This window comes from Perca fluviatilis, chromosome 15, assembly GCF_010015445.1.
Source record: "Perca fluviatilis chromosome 15, GENO_Pfluv_1.0, whole genome shotgun sequence".
In the NCBI taxonomy this organism is placed as follows: Eukaryota; Metazoa; Chordata; class Actinopteri; order Perciformes; family Percidae; genus Perca; species Perca fluviatilis.
Genome location: NC_053126.1, coordinates 26841285 through 26858007, shown reverse-complemented (window position 1 = coordinate 26858007; position 16723 = coordinate 26841285). Strand labels below are relative to the sequence as shown.

The following is a 16723-nucleotide window of genomic DNA, read 5'->3' as shown; positions in this document are numbered from 1 at the left end:
GTCCTGACCACCTGTTTGACGAGGATAACCTGGACCCACAAGACTCTCCTCACAGTATGAAGATATTGTGGGACAGGTGTCATATTTCTGCCAAGCGATGGTCTGAAGACAACACAGCAGCATCAGAAAAGATTCACTAACGCTTGATGTACTAACGCTTTTGCGCCCACTTCAGGCGGGGTTTTTTCGCAACGTGCGCGTAAAAGCATGGCGAGGTATGTACAAACAGGCCGCACTGAGGTAAAAACGCAGACTGCCTGTCGTGGGAACTGAAAATGGCAAATTGCGCTTTTCCGTGTCATGCATGTGCATTCATGGGAGGGTCAAAAGGAAAGTGGCAGTTTCCCATAAAGAGATGGGAGGGGAAGCCTAATTTTGTATTCTGCGGGATGTACAAAAACTGCCCATGAAAGTGCGCCTCTATTTTGCGGTGAAAATTCTCCACCTCTTAAAAGCAGGTGTATATCAAGAAGCGGGTTTCCTCGCATACGCCTCCTGGTGAAATGGCAGCAGTAATCCGAGCAAAACGAAGACATAGGCCAAGGAGACGAGCTAAAAAGATTTTTGCCACAAGGATCACACTTTTTCAGTTGAGTGAACACAAAATCATTAAGCGTTACAGATTAAGCAGCCATGCAATATTACAGTTACTGGAAGAAATCAAAGATGACATTGAATCTCCGACTCAGCGTTCACATTCCATTCCAGCAGTTGTTAAAAACTCCTCGCTACATTACGAATATTGGCATCAGGATCATTTCAAACAGTCATAGCATCAGCAGTGGGAATATCGCATTCTGCACTCAGCCGTATCGCACAAGTACTTAACGTACAAATGCACGCAATTTACGGTATAGTGGGCGGAAAAAGGTCCTGATTACCCGATGAACTGCAGGTTTGGTAAATACGACGTAAGCTGTATCACAGTGTGCGCTTTCTGCAGGTTGGCCATGGCGCTGATAACGCTACGTTCGCAAATGTACGTACATCTGGCCCTCAGTATCCACAGGATGACTTCTATTCTGTGACCTGAGGAGCCTACATTACCAGCTGACATATCTTCAGTAGAAAAGAAACCCTTTAGACTGGTGGAAGACATGATCTGGACAGTTAACATCTGCTACTCTGTGGATTATGTACACACATTTTATATTTCCATGTCATTGACTATGAATGAAGTGCTTTACTTCTAGGCAGGGTTTGGTCATTTTTAAGTTTAGTAGTAAGGCTTCTTAAGTGTTACAGTATATAACTGTAACACTTAAGAAGCTTTAGAAGTTAAGAAGTTTTTTCACACAGTGTAAGTGCACTGTTTACACAGGTGATATGTCGGATTTAATGCATGTAAAAGGGTTATACACTAAGTCCATTTAACATCCTGACTATGAAAATGTAATCCTTTACGACAGGTAATAGTTACAGTAAGCAACACAAAACATTTCAACATTAACAGTTAAACTTTATTTTTTACAACTGGGCTCACTAAAAGACAGTAATATCGGAAGAGATCGCCGACGGGTTTACACAGTGCTAAATAACATTTCAGACTGCCAATTCCATATTAAGACCAGGCAAAGCCCATGTTACAAGGCGGACTTTAACGAGCTAAGTTCGCATCGCTGTTCAAGCTGTTCAAGAACATGAACGTTAGCATGCTCCAAAATGTAGCAAACTGTCACTGCCGCTATAATAACACAAGGCAAATTGCAAATGCACTACAACAATGATGCTGAAAACATAAATGTAATTTAACAAAGTCCTAATAATATCAACTTACCCGTAGGAATGTCAAGTAGATTCTGCCAACCGTCTCCGAAACATTTGACAAAGCTTCTTCATAGTCTTCATGTGGTTTAACAGCGGTTGGCATCCATAAGTGTTACATTACCGCCATCTACTGGAGAGCGCTGGGATCGTCACTTGAGAGACAAGTTGTTTGTGACCACCACAGCACGTCTCAAAAGTACCCACACAAATAAAAGGAGATTTACAAATATATTTACATTGAAAAATACTAAGTTCATTTACAAATGATGAAATACGAGTTACAAATTAGACGCATGGACACAGATATGCATTTGCGGATACAAATCGCTTTGCATTCATTTGTGCATTGTGTTTCTTACAAGTCACAAATTAGAGGCATAGATACAACACAGATTTACAGATATGAATCTCTCTGCATTCATTTGTGCATTGAGTTTTACAAGTTGCAAATATACAGTACTGTGCAAAAGTTTTCGGCAGGTATGAAAAAATGCTATAAACTAAGAATGCTTTCAAAAATGGAAGTGTTAATAGTTTATTTTCATCAATTAACAAAAAGCAGTGGATGAACAGAAGGGAAATCTAAATCAAATCAATATTTGGTGTGACCACCCTTCAAGCCAGCATCAATTCTTCTAGGTTCACTTGCGCAAAGTTTTTGAAGGAACTCGGCTGGTAGGTTATTCCAAACACCTTGGAGAACTAACCACAGATCTTCTTTGGATGTAGGCTTCCTCAAATCCTTCTGTCTCTTCATGTTATCCCAGACAGACTTGATGATGCTGAGATCAGGGCTCTGTGGGGGCCATGCCATCACTTCCAGGACTTCTTGTTCTTCTTTACGCTGAAGATAGTTCTTAATGACCCTGGCTGTATGTTTGGGGTCGTTGTCCTGCTGCAGAATAAATTTGGGGCCAATCATATGCCTCCCTGATGGTATTGCATGATGGATAAGTATCTGCCTGTATTTCTCAGCATTGAGGACACCATTAATCCTGACCAAATCTCCAACTCCATGTGCAGAAATGCAGCCCCAAACTTGCAAGGATCCTCCACCATGCTTGACAGTTGCCTGCAGACACTCATTATTGTACCGTTCTCCAGCCCTTCACTGAACAACCTGCCTTATGGTACAGCCAAATATTTCCAATTTTGACTCATCAGTCCAGAGCACCTGCTGCCATTTTTCTGCACCCCAGTTCCTATGTTTTCGTGTATAGTTGAGTTGCTTGGCCTTGTTTCAATGTTTGAGGTATGGCCTTTTGGCTGCAACTCTTCCATGAAGACCATTTCTGGCCAGACTTCTCCGGACAGTAGGTGGGTGTACCTGGGTCCCACTGGTTTCTGCCAGTTCCGAGCTGACGGCACTACTGGACATCTTCCGATTTTGAAGGGAAATAAGCTTGATGTGTTTTCCTTGGCCGACCACTGCATCTATGATCCTCAACATTCCCTGACTTTTTGCAAGTGTACCTATTAGAATTGATGCTGGTGTGAAGGCAAAGGGTAGTAACACCAAATATTGATTTGATTTAGATGGTTTTTTTGGTCGCCCACTTTTCATTTTGTAAAATGATAAAAATAAACAATCATTTACATTTTTGAAAGCATTCTTAATTTACAGCATTTTTTCCACACCTGCCTAAGACCTTTGCACAGTACTGTATATGAGACTGTTTTACCAACATAGATTTCTCAAATAGAAAATGGGTGTGTGGGTAATAGTCTGACGTGATCCATTACCATGACAACCAGACTGCAGCTACAGTTTCTTGGAAAACAATGATAAGGCACTTAATTTGATCAATTTACTGTTATTCAGACCACAAATAAGACAAGGATTAGCAGACTCTCTCTTCATTCCCTCTTTTCTTTACTGTCTCCTCCTGGCGAGGCAGCTGTATGGGTGCTGCACCGAGTAACCGCTAATGCAATAAATTAAGCTAGCTAACTACACCTAAATTAGTTAACTACCCAAACATGGAGAATGACGTATGTGCAGCTTCTAATATAGTCATACGTCATATTCCCGTTTTAGCAACAACCTTAAATATATGGAATATCATAAAAATGTCAAAGTACACTGGAGGTGGCCTTTAGGTGATTACACAAGATGTTTTGGATAACAGCATGTCACCAAATAGCAAATTACTATTAGCTCCACATGTAATCCTCGATATTGTCTTGTTCTTCAGACCACAGGGTACCAAACTACCACAAAAAAATGGCACAAATAGCTTTGATATTATCTTCACAATATGGCACAACACTACAAGAGTTGAATGTAAGTGGCACATTTGAATGTTGTCCTCCTTGTCCAACTTCCTAAATGCCCTACATGTTGTCACTGCTGTGGTTGTGAAGCCATTAATCGGTGCATTTACATGTAGCCACAAGCATTTCTTTGTTTTCCTCATCCACCAGTGTGAAATATGGCCAACATCAGCAGATAACAAAAAGCAATTTACCTCATTCACACAGCGGCAGTGCAACAGTTTTGATTTCTTCATTTCACACTCTGCCTAAACCTACACATCAGAGAGAAACCACCAAACAAATAATTTAAATGTCCACCAAATCTGTCTTATGACATTGTTGACTAACAGCAGCAGGTCAATTTTTTCAGAAAAATAGTCCATGATGTCAATAAGCTCCCTCCTCTTTTAGCAGCAGCAACCTTCTGAACGCTGGCTGTTGATTTGGAGGGGTGAACACAATTCCTTTCTGAAGAGAATTTGTGACACAAATTGCAAACATACTGTGGTTCTACCAGTTAACACTTTGAACCCCTGGTGGTGTTTGCTGTTTTCTCTTCCTTTATTAACAGGCTTATGGCACAGTCACTACTATACATGCCATGTACTGTAATGTAATTTTCAGAAAAAGCCCTGGGAAAATACAAAAACAAATGTTTTATTCAATTAGAAATAACTTGAGTTTTCTGTCATCAACACGACCCAGCTATCTGTATATGAATGGATAGAGGAGAGTGCCAGTGTTCCAGATATCTAATAGCTAGAGCTAAAATGAATCCAAGTTACTTACCCGACTTAACTTACCCTGGTAAATATCTCAACATCTATTGGATATACAAAACTTTGTACATATACAGTATTTGTGGTTTCAAGAAAAAGTATCCTAATGACTTTGATGATCCTCTAACTTTTCCTCCAGCACCATCATCAAGTGGAATTGGAAATGTGTCCAAGACTTTGGTTTATGACCCAAATCCTGCTAAACAGCATTCCTATCAGCTTTAGCTGTTGCAATTTTTAATGGGTGATTTTCAGTATTCCTCTTTGAAAAAAGAAGTTGCTAAATTCAGTATTTTGGGGTTTTATGCAACTACAGCCTTGAACCTGATAGGAGCCACAGTCTGTCAGCATGTACACAGGAAGCTTTCAGTCACAGTACTGCTGTGGATCCTGACTAGGGTTGGGTATCGTTTGGATTTCTTTCGATAATGGTGCTAAAACAATATTTTTAAAATGGTACCGGTGCCTAAACAGTCCCTGAAACAATACTTTTAAAAATATATATATATATATATATATATATATATATATATATTATTGCTAAGGCCATATGGTCAAAATTAAATGATTTATTTAAAATGTAATGACAACAAATTATTTCACCAGTAAATTGCTGGTAAATGACAAAAACAACCACTAGATGGGAAAAGGGTATTTTACAATAACTTTGAACGCACCACGAGGCTGGCTAGTCTAAAGTAAACGCACCCTCTGTGATGTTTTTCCAACAACGGCAGCTGCAGACTATTGGATATCTCGCTATTGGAATCCTCTACAGTAAAATACAGTCACACTTTACACCGTTTAGCTGTCTGCATACTAAAGTAAGCTAACGTTACCTGCTGCCAAGTCTAATATTAACTAGCGTCATATGCAGCGATGTTTCTGTTGCCTCTAACGTCCTTTTCGGAGAAATCAAGGGCAGCACAGGCATTTAAGTGGCACCGAAATGAGTCACCAAAATCTGCATTGCTATTCGGTCTGGTACATAGCGGCCGTTAAGACACTGGTGCCGTATTAGCACCTGGGTCTCGGTACCCAACCCTAATTCTGTCGCTGTTTGGCAGGGTTTACAGATCAATCCTAATATTTTGCGCTAAGATGGAAGAAAATTGACTTGAACCATAAAGAGACACTTTGGGTTGCAGTTACGCACCGAAAATGCAAGTGGAATGTGAACTGTTACACAGCCAGTGTAGACAGCTGTATTGATTAATATCGAAGTGTATCTTTTGCGTCACGTTTGTGAAATCGACAGCTGAAGAATGCGACATAAACGTTCATTCAATTATTATATATATAGTTTTGTCAAATGTATCTGTTTGTTAACTGTTATGATTACAAACTGTGTATAATTAGAATCGATAATTATTCTGTTGGCACACTCCAGGCTCCATATGAAGGTTCTAGAAATTGCTATATTGCCAGTATGTTGGTCATTTCCTCTAACACTTTTGTTTTGTACATTAATGAACCTCTAGGGGCTGCTTGCATGTGTTTTTTTTTTATTTGACTTGGATTGAAACCCAGCTGCTGTCAGTCCTCTCTCTCTCTCTCTCGCTTTCTTCTTAGTCTCACTATCTCTTCCTCTCTGTGAAACAAAACAACCAGCTTTGTCTCTGGAGCTTTGAGTGTGTCTCTCTCTGTTACCTGTCTGTGTGCCTATCTCTCTAGAGACACAGTGTACCAGCGGGTGTTGTCACAGCAGAAGTGTTTTGGAAGTGAAGCATGATGGGAATTATGTGTCATAGTGTGTGCATTTGCTTATCTGTGGGTGCTTTCTAACTGTTCTTTTATATACTGTACGTATGTATGTGTGTGTGTGTGTGTGTGTGTCTTGTATTTTTGTCTCAGTGTAGTAGGGTTAAAACTGAAGTGTTGTCTTCAGTATCAGACTAGCTGACATATATACACACACACACACACACATATATATACATATATATATATATAAATATAAATAATATATATAAACATTGTCAATGCTATTACCATTTCCATTGCATGATAATGGTATACCAATACAAACCACTGCCTCCCATCACCTTTACTACAGGCCAGTAGTGCGGCTGCCCCAGCAACTTGACGACAGCTGGGATACCGTAGTGCAGCCGCACAGCATTCTGGGCCAGCTCGGCGTCCTGGTGGCGAGAAGTGAGGTGACGCAGGGCACAGACTGCCGGCTCAGCAACATCCTCTTTTTCCCCAGCTCGAAGCACGGCGTGGATCAACGCCTCCACACCGCCATACTGAGTCACCAGAGTCTGAGGTAGAAAAGAAGAGAATTGCTCATCTGAAATGCAGGTGTGCAGTGACGCTTGACTTCCAACATGAAAGCTACTAAGTACAACACAGAAATTCATTTTCTAAAACATGGAGAAAAACAAACAACAATATATTAATGGCATATGTGTATTCACTGCTGTGTTTGTGTGTCTAGGGTTGAAAGCAATGACAAAACAGTAAATATCAATACAATGTATTGCTTTTTTAAATTGATTTTCAGAGTGTTTGAGATGAAGACTGTACACAGAAACTGAAATCTTTCAATACCTAAACACTGTAGCACAAACACACACATACACACCCAACCTGCGTGGGCTTTTTTTCACACAATAATTATCAAGACACAAGGAGACTAGCGGTAACTAGCTTTTAAAAGCTCTGCATGGCATGCAGAACCTCTAATCCTAGGAGTTTCTGTGAATGTTTATTAAGGTGATTATAACACATATGAAACATGCATAGATATACATACATACAGTATTAGTTTATTATAGTTTGTTTCCATTGGAGTCAAGCAGAGCTAAGGCTGCATTCACCTAACCTTTTTAGTTTGGTTCAGGCTAACTCTGGGGAATTGGTCTGTTTAGTGGTTTGGTTGGGCTAGTCTAAAAGCTGTCAATCGAATTTTAGTGTGGACTGCGGTCCGGTTGCTGGTGTGGTTTGTTTGTGGTGTAAAAGCAAAGCAGACCAACCACAGTGTTTTATGATAGTATATTTTAGCATCAATTCAACTGTCAAGGACTAGATAACCATTATCTTTTGGTAACCATGTGGTACACTACAAGTCAGAAAGAGTGCAGGGTTTACCTGGTCTTTTTGAAAGTGAAAATGATTTACTACCAAGGTGTGTTGTGTATTTTAGCACTTCTAAAAATGTACCCACCACACAGTCATGATCATATTTATTATATTTATTTGTCCTGTTTCTACAAGTCTGTCATTATCAAGAAAATATGACCTCAAATTAACCTACGATAACTTACGTAAATGAAATGATTTACTTTGTGACACGAGAGAAAATAAATATCAGGTTCAGACTTCTGGTTATGGCGGCGTGCTGAGCAACGTGCTCTGTTGCTAATCCTGGAACAGATACTACTTAAATAATCCCAATTGGAATGAGAGTATCACAACTTAAAACAGTGGTTGTAATACAAGTTAATATGCCGAGAAAAGTGACCAAGGACACATATAAAACAGGTAAAGGGCTCGCTAATGAAGAGGACGAGCCAGCGGGACCGAACTCTTAAGCAGCACATGCTCGGTGGTGGAGACGCGGCTGAAAAGAGTCAAAATGGCGCTGCTGCGGTGACAGTGGCAGAAAAGCAACAGGCTAACAACATGTCGCCGATGGATATTGGTAAAATATTCGCAGCACTAGAGAAAATCTCAGCTGAGCTAGAAGGTCTGAAGGAAATTCGCCGTTCCATTGTTTCCTTGGAGTCGAGCCTCTCTGGCCTGGTCACCAGAATGAATGAGGTTGAGCGCCGCGCCGCATCGCGAGGGAGAGATGGGATGATCCTGCCGCTAGCAAGAGAGATGGTGCGTTCTTTTTGTCCACCGAAGTCGTTTTACGAGTTGTTTTCCGGAGTTACGACCCGGAAGTTGCAAAAAGAACGCCCCCGAGGTCGTATTTACAACTCGTCAAGTCGTCTGAACTCAGAGGACCCCGAGCTCACTTTCAAAGATGGCTACGTCGTGCATCACACGTAGTAAACATTGTGGTTTTCTACACGTTTTAAGCACTTTTGTCTTTGTTGTAACCAAATGAAGAAGTCGTACACATAGCACTGTATACTGCTACCTATAGGCATGTCTCTACAGTCTTATTAGGAGTTAAATACCGCCTGATTAGTTATTTTGTAGCTTGTGCAGCTGAGACGCTCGGTTGCTATATGACAACAACGGCTTTAAGCCGAGCCTTGAGCAGAAAGCAGAGCAGTAGCCTAACGTTAACGTTAATCAAAACATAATTTTCATGTATCAAACTGTGAAATATAGTTGTGTAATATGTCAATAACTGGGTGAATAGAATCCTAAATGTTACTAAAAATGTTACAAAAATCCATCTTTTCCCCAACTCGTAGTATTGTGTGACAAAAAGAACGCAACAACCCACGGTAACTCGTTTTCCGACATGGATGTGACGTCACACTCGAGCTACTTGTTGCGATTACAAGACAAAAAGAACGCACCAAGAGGTCCACAAGCTCTGGGAAAAAATAGAAGATTGTGAAAATCGATCCAGACGCAATAATGTCCGTTATGTGGGCATCCCGGAAGGTAAGGAAGGAGGAGATGCAGTGAAGTTTTTGGGTGTGCTGATTCGGAAGTTGCTGGCGACTGAGCGAGAGATTGAGATTGAGCGTGCACACAGAACTGCCAGCCAGCGACCCCAGGCAGGAGGCAGACCCAGGACCGTTCTGGCGAGATTCCTAAGATCATCGGACCGGGACCTGGTGTTGTGGGCGGCAAGAATCCAGGGCAAGTTATCCTGGCAGAATAACAAAATAATGCTATTTTCAGACATCTCCAGAGCAGATAAAGTGCGACAGGTTTAAGGAGTGAAAGAAAAAGCTTAATGATTCAGAACGCTGCTGCTCGATGTCCTCACTAAGACTAAGAAAGTGGATCACATCACTCCAGTACTGAAGTCTCTACACTGGCTTCCAGTGCCTCAAAGAATTGATTTCAAAATACTTTTGCTGGTTTATAAATACATTTCTGATCTGCTGCTACACTATGACCCACCCAGACCTCTTAGGTCGTCTGGGACAGGTCTACTTGTTGTCCCCAGAGTCAGAACTAAACAGGGGGAAGCAGCATTCAGTTTTTTTATGCTCCACATATCTGGAACAAACTCCCAGAAAACTGCAGGTCCGCAGCAACTCTCAGTTCTTTTAAATCAAAGCTAAAGACCTATCTTTTTGATGTTGGCTTTCTTTAATTAACTGTTCGTTTGTTATACTGAAGTTGCATTGATGACACTGTATGACACTCGATAACTGCTCTTTAATGTTTAATTTCTTATACTGCACTGTAACTTTTATTCGCGTATTTTATCTCTCTCTTCTTTAAATTCTTATATTGTCATTTTTAATCATTTTCTAACTGCTCTTTAATGTTTTATGTAAAGCACTTTGAATTGCCCTGTTGCTGAAATGTGCTATACAAATAAAGCTGCCTTGCCTTGCCTTCCCTAATGAGAAAGAGGTGAGATTCATAATCCTGTATCCTGCCAAACTTAAAATAGAAGCCAAGGCTGGAGTTAAGACATTTGAATGCCCCCGAAAGGGGATGGCATTCATAGAAAATATGGAGTGATTTGTCGCCGAGGGACTTAAAATGATGTGCTGCCTCTGCCGATGGCTGCGTTGCCTGTTTTTCTTTTTTCTCAGAACTCTCATTGGACAAACTGCCGCTAATGTGAGTCACTGGCTTGCATTGGAGACGGAGCGTGTGAAGTGAGAACGGATGACGGACCGAAAAGACAAACTTTTAAGGGAGTTGAACTTGTGCATTGTTCAGGTTCAGGTGCACATGGACTGTTCTGTGAGTATTTGGGATTTAGTTGTAGTCATCACCACTTTGTATTTGTTATGTGCTCAGAAGATGGCTTTAATATTTTAATATATAGGTATGTCATCTAACTTAAGCTCTGTACGTTTCTCCACCTGGAATGTTAATGGAATTGGGAATCCCATCAAGAGGAGGAAGGTTATGTCCAGTCTTAAAAAAACAAAACATGATGTGATATTTTTTGCAAGAAATGCATATGTTGTTTGTGGAATCTGAAAAATTGTGTGGAGGATGGGTTAGATATGTGTTTCATAGTGTGGGGTCTAGCAGGAGTAGAGGGGTCATTACACTGATTAGCAAGCACCTGCAGTTTAAATGAATTAAACAAATGAAGGGTAATTCTGGAACAGTTATTATCGTTCTGGCTGAAATACAAGGGCAAAAACTAATTTGTATGCACCTAATTGTTTTTATAGATTTGGAAAAGAAATAATAAGATGTAGGAAACCACAATATTGTTCTAGGGGGCTATTTTAATTTGAAAATGGATCCAGTTCTGGACTACAGTGGGATTGCAGCATGCAGGTCCCCCGGATCCTCTCTCACATTACACAGGATGTGTGAGATTTTAGGCTTGGTTGATATTTGGGGAAAAAATGAACACAGCTGGGATAGACTATACATTTTTTTCATCAGTGCACAAGACATATTCTAGGATAGACTTTTAACTTTTTTGTCCAAATCACTGGCTCCCTCTGCTATAGGATGTGTGATAGGAAATATCATAATCTCTGACCCGTGTGCGTGTGCCTAGACCCTCTGCCTCAAAGTGAGAGAAGATGCTCTTATAGGTGGCCTCTAATTCCTCCCTTTTACGAGAGCCAGAAAATATAGAATGGCTTAGGTCTGAGCTAAAAGATTAATTGGCGATCAATTGGTCCTCAGTGTCGTCTTCAGGGGTGGCATGGGAAGCCTTAAAGGCTGCGATCAGGGGGCACACTATACAACATGCTTCATTTCACAAGAGGAATAGTGCTAAAGCACTGTTACAAACCCCAATTCCAATGAAGTTGGGACATTGTGTAAAACCTAAATAAAAACAGAATACAATGTTCAAACTGATACATTTTATTGTTTTTTTGCAAATATTCACTCATTTTGAATTTGATGCCTGTAACACATTCCAAAAAAGCTGGGACAGGGGCATGTTTACCTCTGCGTTACATCACCTTTTCTTTTAACAATACTCAATAAGCGTTTGGGAACTGAGGACACTAATTGTTGAATCTTTGTAGGTGTAATTCTTTCCCATTCAGGTGTGGACTGCAGGCAGGCCAGTCTACTACATGCACTCTTTTACTATGAAGCCAAGCTGTTGTAACACGTGCAGAGTTTGGCTTAGCATTGTCTTGCTGAAATTAGCAGGCACGTCCATGAAAAAGACTTTGCTTGGATGGCAGTATACGTTGCTCCAAAACCTGTATGTACCTTTCAGCATTAATGGTGCCTCCACATATGTGCAAGTTAGACTCGTGTACTGCAGTTTTCATCAGTAATTGTCACACCCAGGTCCACGTCCCATGCTTCCTTTAAATTCTGTGTGGGTTGGGTTAAATGCTGTAAACAGGTCAACAAATGGAGACACATTTTTTGGAGTCAGGAGTCTGATTCATAAGAGTATAAAGTTAATGGGATGTAATTTCTAATCTGGAGGTAACGAAAAAAGTGTGCAGGTGGGAGAGGGAACTTTTATATAAATATATACATGTATATAGGTCTGCTACAGTGACAATGCCTATTTTTTCACATCTCACAAGCAGAATCAGTGAGTAGGGGGGGCATGATTATGGAGAACAGACATAGAATTACAATTTCTTCCAGTTTCTTAGATTCTTATTGATCGATCATTGCATTCTGCGGTCTGCTAATTCTGTTTAACTGCTCGTTGCCAAGTATAGCAGACTGTTGCCATGGACACAGTCACTCTGGACTGATCACTCTGGAGGACATCCATCAATCCGCAGAAAGAAGTCCGGTTAATTTATCAGTTGTGGCAAAGAAAAGTCAGAAAACACCATGGAAGGTTTTGATATTCATTTTAATATTTTTGGAGAGGACGATGCGTTTGATTTGTGGTTAATGGCTGAACTTTCCCCAGTAAAAAATGAAAAAGAGAACCAGAAAACAGGGCAGAAGAAGCATGACAGGTTAAAAGACACAAAGAGCTGGATGACAAAATTGAAGAAGACAGACATGAAGTCTCTGGCAGTGTTTAAAGACTGGTTAATCCAGAAGGAAATGTCAACAGACTTTGACAATTACTGGGCAAAAAACCTTAATCAGATGCTGCAATCATTTTATGCATCTATTAGAAATGCCAACGGTAAAACATACTATATTGCCAGTTACCTAGCATTTACTGTAGGGCTGGAATATGTCAGCACTTCTCAATGTTTGACATAATGAATTGTGCTACCTTCAAATCCAGCAACAGGGTATTTAAATCTGTAATTAAAAACCTTTGCAAAAAGGGGAAAGACATCAACCAGCACCCACCCACGCAATAAAATCCTCTTTATATCAATATTTTGTGTAAAATTATTGATTTATTTGGTAAGTAGTCGTGTAATAAGCGGGATAATGTAGAGCGAGCCACTTCGCATCGGGGTCCTGCATCACCCTGTCGGGGTTGTATTCACTAAAATTACCTTACATATGTCATTCTCAGCCTATCCAGTAGAGGGGAGGCTGTTAAGGCAGCAGATTAATACCCATTGTTTGTGAATCACATGTTCAACTATCAAGTATAGCAGAAATGTTCAGATGTCCACACATGGCCATGTAGTGTGCCATCTCATAATGGTTACCTTGTTGCGTGAGTTATTACAGGTGAGGTTTGACAGGATGCCAGTTGCACAGGTCAACATGTTGACGTCATCTGAGCCCAGCTGGGTGACCAATATCTGCAGCAGACCATCTAATCCCTCCTACAGAGAGAGACCAGTGGAGACAGACAGAGAACAAACAAATCAGTGACAGCTTGGCTTAAGCCTCCACACAGCACAAGTAGGAACAGTCTTACAACTAAGCCAGTGATAGTAAAAAGGATACATAATTAGTTACAAGACATACTCTCGATGAAGGTCGAGAGGAACCGAAACGTTAGTTTTCTTAAATAAATGGTGATGCTGCAGCAAGAGCCATATGCGGGATTTTCTCTTTCTTCAAGTTTTGTTTTTGTCCTACGCACCTGCACAGAAGAATTGTTTGGATGTGCACATTTTTTCTTTCTAAATATGTTTACAAGACAAAAGCTATTAGCAGGCCTGTAAACTCAGATATATGCTGTTCAGTATGTATCAGTACCGCGAAAAAAAAAAAATTATGAAAAATAATATTGACAAAACCACTGACAACACAACCAATTGTGTCCAACGCTGCTCCGAATGCTATATTTTGCAAGTAACCTGGAACTCTCCCTCCATCATCCCGATTTCAAACACCTGTTAGCTGGCCTTTATAAACCATTGCAGCCAGCATTAGCAGCATTGTTATGAGTTTTTTTTTTTTTTTTCTCTCACATTTTATGTAATGCCTTCATTTTAATAATATGTGTTAATGCTTAACATTAGTATCATTAAATTAATGGAAGGGCCAAATTTACCGCTTGGAGAGACAGGTTAGGTAGGGGAGACACAGAGGGGATAACATGCAGCAAAAGGCCTGGCTAGAATCTACCTGCGTCGCTGTGACTCATCTTTAATACATGGTGCATGAGCTCTACCAGATGATTCACCGGAGCAGCCAGTTCAATCATCTTCATGACAAAAATACTGCAACATACAGTCATGGACGCATGACTGGCATTTGGTCGAACTGCCTCGAAAAAAAAAAGCTCACTACTAGAAAAGTTACATGATTATGAAAATGTTTATGTAACCTAAACCTTAGTGGGAAATGTAATAAAAACTATTAAGGTACCCCCCATCACTGTGCACACAATTTACAGTTTACACCGACAAATTGCAAGAAAACTTACAAACACTTACAAAAATTCGAACATCGTCTGTAAATAGAGATTCACTTCCTTGCAGTGCTTAGCTAAATACAAGTAGTGTGTTAGTAATTGCCATGTTTGCTGTGTTGCAAATTAACTGTTCCAGTCCATCTCCCCTGAGCAGTACCTAAATGTAGTTCCAGGGTAAACTGGGACAACACTGGAAACAAAAGCAGAACCCATGACATGGCATGTGTTGATCCACGCTAGCTAGTCGTATTTAGTATTAGTAGAAGGTGAATCAATACGTACTTGTTTGGTTGCAGCATCTGACAGATTGCGGAGCGTCCATAGACAGTTCTGGATCAGACGCTGACTAGAACCTGTAAGGTGTTGGCCCAAAGCCTGCATACCACCTGGACACAGATTTAAACAGATGTATACAGAGATCTACACTCTACACTGAATGTCCTACATTCATGATCAGGGATGCAGACTTACCAGCCTCTACTATCGCAGGCTTGTTGCTGGGACAGACAGAGAGCACTTTAAGAACGCGACTGGTGGTCCACAGGAGCTTCTCGTAGTTGTAGTTCCTCGTGATGAACACCAGACCCTCTGGGCCTCCATTGGCTAGGATGATCAGCTGAAAAGAAACAGGAAGTAGTAGGGTTAATTCTGTAATAAATAAGTGTACACAACAAGGATCTCCTTCCCAATGTTAAAGTGGAACTATTAAGCTTTTCCGTATTTCCTGTCATATCTATAATGTCATAATGTTAAATTTTCATATTAAACGTGGCCAAATAATGAGGTAAACGTATTTCAGAGACATCCCCGTGAGCTAAAACGTTCAGATTTCCAACTTTTCTCAACACTCTGGTTTAAAAGTTTTTTTCTACTCTCGGCCAAGTCTTATGTAACTTCAAGCCAGTCATCTATGATTGGTCATGTGCTCCAGCCAGGCAGGACTGGAGTGTTTTTTTTTTACGCTACTGCGGTGTTAACATTGTGGCATTAAAGTGATGGTTTGGAGTAATTTCACCCTAGGGTCCTTTGCACCATGACCTCGAGCCAAACACCCCCCCAGAAGCTTTTTTCACCTGGGTCTAACATTGGGAGAGTTCCGAAATGAGTAGCGTTAGACAAGCGTTATGCAGAGGCTAATGGATCCGAAGTGTCTCTTAACATTACCCCACTAATAATGCCCGAAATGATACCAAAGGTCTACACTAGTATATATAGGTTATGCACTCATAAAACGATGGATTGTAAAGTTTGTACACCAGAAGTTTATGTAAATAACACTTGCCTGCTGGCTTCTGCTCTCTGCTGTTGTTGCTGCTGTAAGACGAGTGCTTAGGGACATCTACAAATTACAACACCGAAAAGAGATGCAACAAAAATATTTTTTAATTTAACTTATTTTTTAAAGTAAGTGCTGTAGTATAACTAGCAGGAGACAAGTAATAATTGAGGTAAGTTTGGAGACATTACCTTATTTAATCATTAAATTAATAAATATTTTTGTTGCATCTCTTTTCGATTGTTGTAGATGTGGTCCCTAAGCACCTTTTACCCCGGTAGTAACAGCAGCAGGAGCAGCGCAGAGAGCGGAAGCCAGCAGGCAAGTGTTATTTACATAAACTTCTGTATATTACTAATTTTACAATCCATCGTTTTATGATTCATAACCATTTGTACTACTGTAGACGTTTGGTATCATTTCGTGCATTATTAGTGGGGTAATTTAAAAAGATCCAATCCAAGCCTCTGCGCTAAGCTATTCAGCTGATAACGCTACGCTACGCTAACGCTCCCAATGTTCGACCCAGGTGAAAAAAGCTTCTGGGGGGGTGTTTGGCTCGAGATCATGGTGCAAAGGACCCTAGGGTGAAATTACTCCGAACCATCATTTTAAGCTGCATACTAACGGCAGTAAAATGTCATCTTGGTTGCCAGTCTTGTTCAATTCTCCCCAATTCCGAGTCACATTACTCCTGAAACCTTTCCGTTTATGTAGTATTTGGTTTAGAAGCCCTTTTCTGCTATTTTTGACCGTAAAAAAGTGCTGCTATATTCTTTTAGTGTCCACTGCTAACAACAGTGGCTGCGTGCT

The 16723-nt window shown here is 40.5% G+C and overlaps 1 protein-coding gene across 1 annotated transcript in view; it reads right to left on the bottom strand.

Moving 5' to 3' along the window:
• Window positions 1-16723, bottom strand: part of jupb (junction plakoglobin b) — a 146266-nt gene that overhangs the window by 28295 nt on the left and 101248 nt on the right. Inside the window, exons 7-10 of the mRNA XM_039825170.1 lie at window positions 15106-15250; window positions 14917-15020; window positions 13475-13594; window positions 6848-7066 (exon numbers count right to left, since the gene is read on the bottom strand). Of these exons, the coding sequence (XP_039681104.1) occupies window positions 6848-7066; window positions 13475-13594; window positions 14917-15020; window positions 15106-15250 (588 nt within the window). The remainder of the gene's footprint in view (window positions 1-6847; window positions 7067-13474; window positions 13595-14916; window positions 15021-15105; window positions 15251-16723) is intronic.